General features: G+C 35.9%; 1 protein-coding gene across 1 annotated transcript in view; it reads right to left on the bottom strand.

The window, feature by feature from the left end:
• The window catches only part of LOC107566934 (thrombospondin type-1 domain-containing protein 7A-like), an 83,930-nt gene that overhangs the window by 76,195 nt on the left and 4,821 nt on the right, over nt 1–2,914 (bottom strand). Inside the window, exon 2 of the mRNA XM_016252511.1 lies at nt 1,892–1,983. Coding sequence (XP_016107997.1) covers nt 1,892–1,983 — 92 coding nt within the window. The remainder of the gene's footprint in view (nt 1–1,891; nt 1,984–2,914) is intronic.

The raw sequence follows: 2,914 nt of genomic DNA, 5'->3' as shown, positions 1-2,914 counted from the left end.
TCCCTGTCTGCTCATCCACCTGCCACTCACTGATTTTTATTATCTTATCACACGAACATGGCCCAAATATACACACATATGGCACACAAACTGGCCGTTAACAGATGTAAACATTGTTTTCACTTAAAAGTAACTCAATTTCTGAAAATTCATTAAGCAATTTAGAGAGTTGCGAGCTAGAAAGTTGTTGTTTTGAATATTGATTGTTACAGATAATTACAGCCATGCTGATATCCAGACCGACAGAGCAATTGGGAGTATGACACTGCTTTTTTACAATTCAAAGAAAGCCAATGAATGCATAATTAATTGACTGATTAATCTGTGTATTGAATGAATAGGCTTCATGAATAATTCAGTGACTCACTCATTAAGACATTTTGTTCTTGAATGAATCTGTTTTTGACCTAATCGAGTGAGTCAATAATTCAGTAATTCACTCGGAAAGAAATGTTTCATTCTTGTATGAATCTGTGTTTTTGATCAAATCATTTGAATTAATGATTCAGTGACTCACTCTTGAAGACATGTTTTGTTCCTGAATCAATCAGAATTTTTGAACAAATCAGTTGAGTAATGATTCAATGACTCACTCATAAAGACATGTTTTGTTCCTGAATGAATCAGTTTGAGACAAATAAGTTGAAAGAATGATTCAGTGACTTTCTAATGAAAAACTGTAGACATGACTGGTGTACTGATATATGCTGTATATGTATATATATATATATATATTTGGTAGCTAGGGCTGCACGATTAATCGAATGTGATTGTCATGCGTATCTTGTCAGTAAAGCCGGTTCTGTGATTAGTAGTAAATCTCCAGCATGTGCTTTCAGATGGAGCAGCAACTCCATTTGAAAGCACGTGAAAATACCACATTTAATAACATGTTTTTACGCCAAACTCACTTCATAACATCAGTCGAGTGTTCGAAATAAATCCTTCTTGTGAGATGATCAGAATAAGGCACGCAACATATTTCATAGTATTCTAAGCAGTGATAAAGGCTATGTCGATTAGCATTGCATTATTATATACATTATTATGATAAAAATTATAATAAGATGAACTCAGATTAACCATATATTGTCATAGTCGTGTGTTTATTAGTCAATGAATGAAAGCAGTTAAATCTTCTGTTTATTCAGCAACTGCTATAGGCATTTCCTGGGTTTCTTCTGCGAGGCGTATTTGGAGTTTCCGCACGAGAATGCCCTCTGGCCTTCGGATGGAGATTTACTGCTGATCACAGAACCGTGCTTCACTGAAAGATATGCATGACAATCACAGCTTCTGTTGAATCGCGATTTATCGCCTTTGCGATTTAATTTTGATTAATTGTGCACCCCTATTGGTAGCTGAAAACAGGATGGATAATGCCGCATCAACCAGTCATCAAAAAATAAAACATGATTTTATGATTTTTTATAATGATGGAATGACTGTACATCAATTGCAAAACAGTTATGGAACTCTTGATATAATAAATCAAAGGAAGCTTTTTCAAAGCAATTACATTTAGCTCAAATATTCTCCCATGAGTACAAGAAATCCATTATACAATTAATTTCGTTTTTTAATTTGTAATCAAACACAGATTCTCAAAGGCCTTCATTAGTTCAGTGAAGAGAAGCAAGTGATTGTTGAAGGTTATGAGACGTGTTTTTCACAGATATGTTTAGGTACAGTAGTCAGCTTTAATTGCAAAAAAATTAGCTTTAATAGAAAAAAGAGAGATGGAGGGAGGGCGACTGCTCATATGTAAAATAATTTCTCTTTTGCATCCTCTCCCCATCCCCAATTTGATACTTCCTGTGGTGCCAGGTGGGCCAGCTAAACCTGGCATTTACCAGGGAAATGTAAAACAGCGTGAAATGTTACTCCATACCAGCTTGGCTGGATACAGAGGCTTTAGAAAATGTGAGCATGCTGGGCAGACGCTCGGCATTCATGCGCTCCAGACACTCACATGATGAAGAACTAGGAAAAGCCCAGGAAAAGGTCACTCATTTCAACCACTGACTATTGTTTAGATCGGCACGATTACAAATGTTATTCCATTAAATTGCATGATATTTGCTGTCAAAGGGGAAAAAAATACAATTCTCTGCAGTCTTTTATCAGACTCAATCTCAGTCAGCAGTGAGGATCACTGTCGAATGAGGACAGTCTGGTTTTATTTATTACCCACAGAGAAATATTGAAGTTGTGCTGATAACTAATAATATCATGAACAGTTCACACTCTCACCTACACATTTAATATGAAGGCATCTGCTACACCCGAGACAACCATATAGGAGTCATAAAATATGTTATCCCTTTTTCTTATTCATGTTGAATCTCTTTTTGATCACAGTAAACACACTAAGCCTTTTCCAAAGCTTGCTGCTGAGTCTATTGGCCACAAATCCCTTTACACAGACTTCTGTATTTGCCTGTATTCCTTTTCCTGGTTGAATGATAGCTGGTTATAGAGCATTTTTTATCACAAGTATGTCACTGATTTTTGCTAACAATGTGATGCTAAAGTAAGTAGAAGAAGTAGAAGAAGAGTAATATTCTCAAACTCACATTGCTCTCCTTCAAGGATATATTGTGTCACAGGGTGACCCAGAGGAAAAGTTTTATTGCTCAGAAGTTGCTCTTTGTTATCTCAGGAGACTTTTTAGAGTTCTCACTGTTGTATAGGTATTGTATAGGTCTCAGTTTGGTCCCACATTTATCCTAAAATTCCTTAGGAAAAAAAAACATTTTTACAGATAGTACGGGTATAGAGCTATAAAACATGTAGTAACTAACTTTATTCAAAAATATATACCATCTGACTACATTAAGTTGCACCATGAAAAAAAAAAACATTTGGTCCTCTTCAGGAACTCGAGCTGCGTCGGAGAATGCTTCGGGAACAC

Source organism: Sinocyclocheilus grahami, unplaced genomic scaffold, assembly GCF_001515645.1.
Source record: "Sinocyclocheilus grahami isolate Dianchi unplaced genomic scaffold, SAMN03320097.WGS_v1.1 scaffold1115.1, whole genome shotgun sequence".
Taxonomy (NCBI): Eukaryota; Metazoa; Chordata; class Actinopteri; order Cypriniformes; family Cyprinidae; genus Sinocyclocheilus; species Sinocyclocheilus grahami.
The sequence above is the reverse complement of the archived record's forward strand: the minus strand, read 5'-3'. Positions and strand labels throughout refer to the sequence as shown.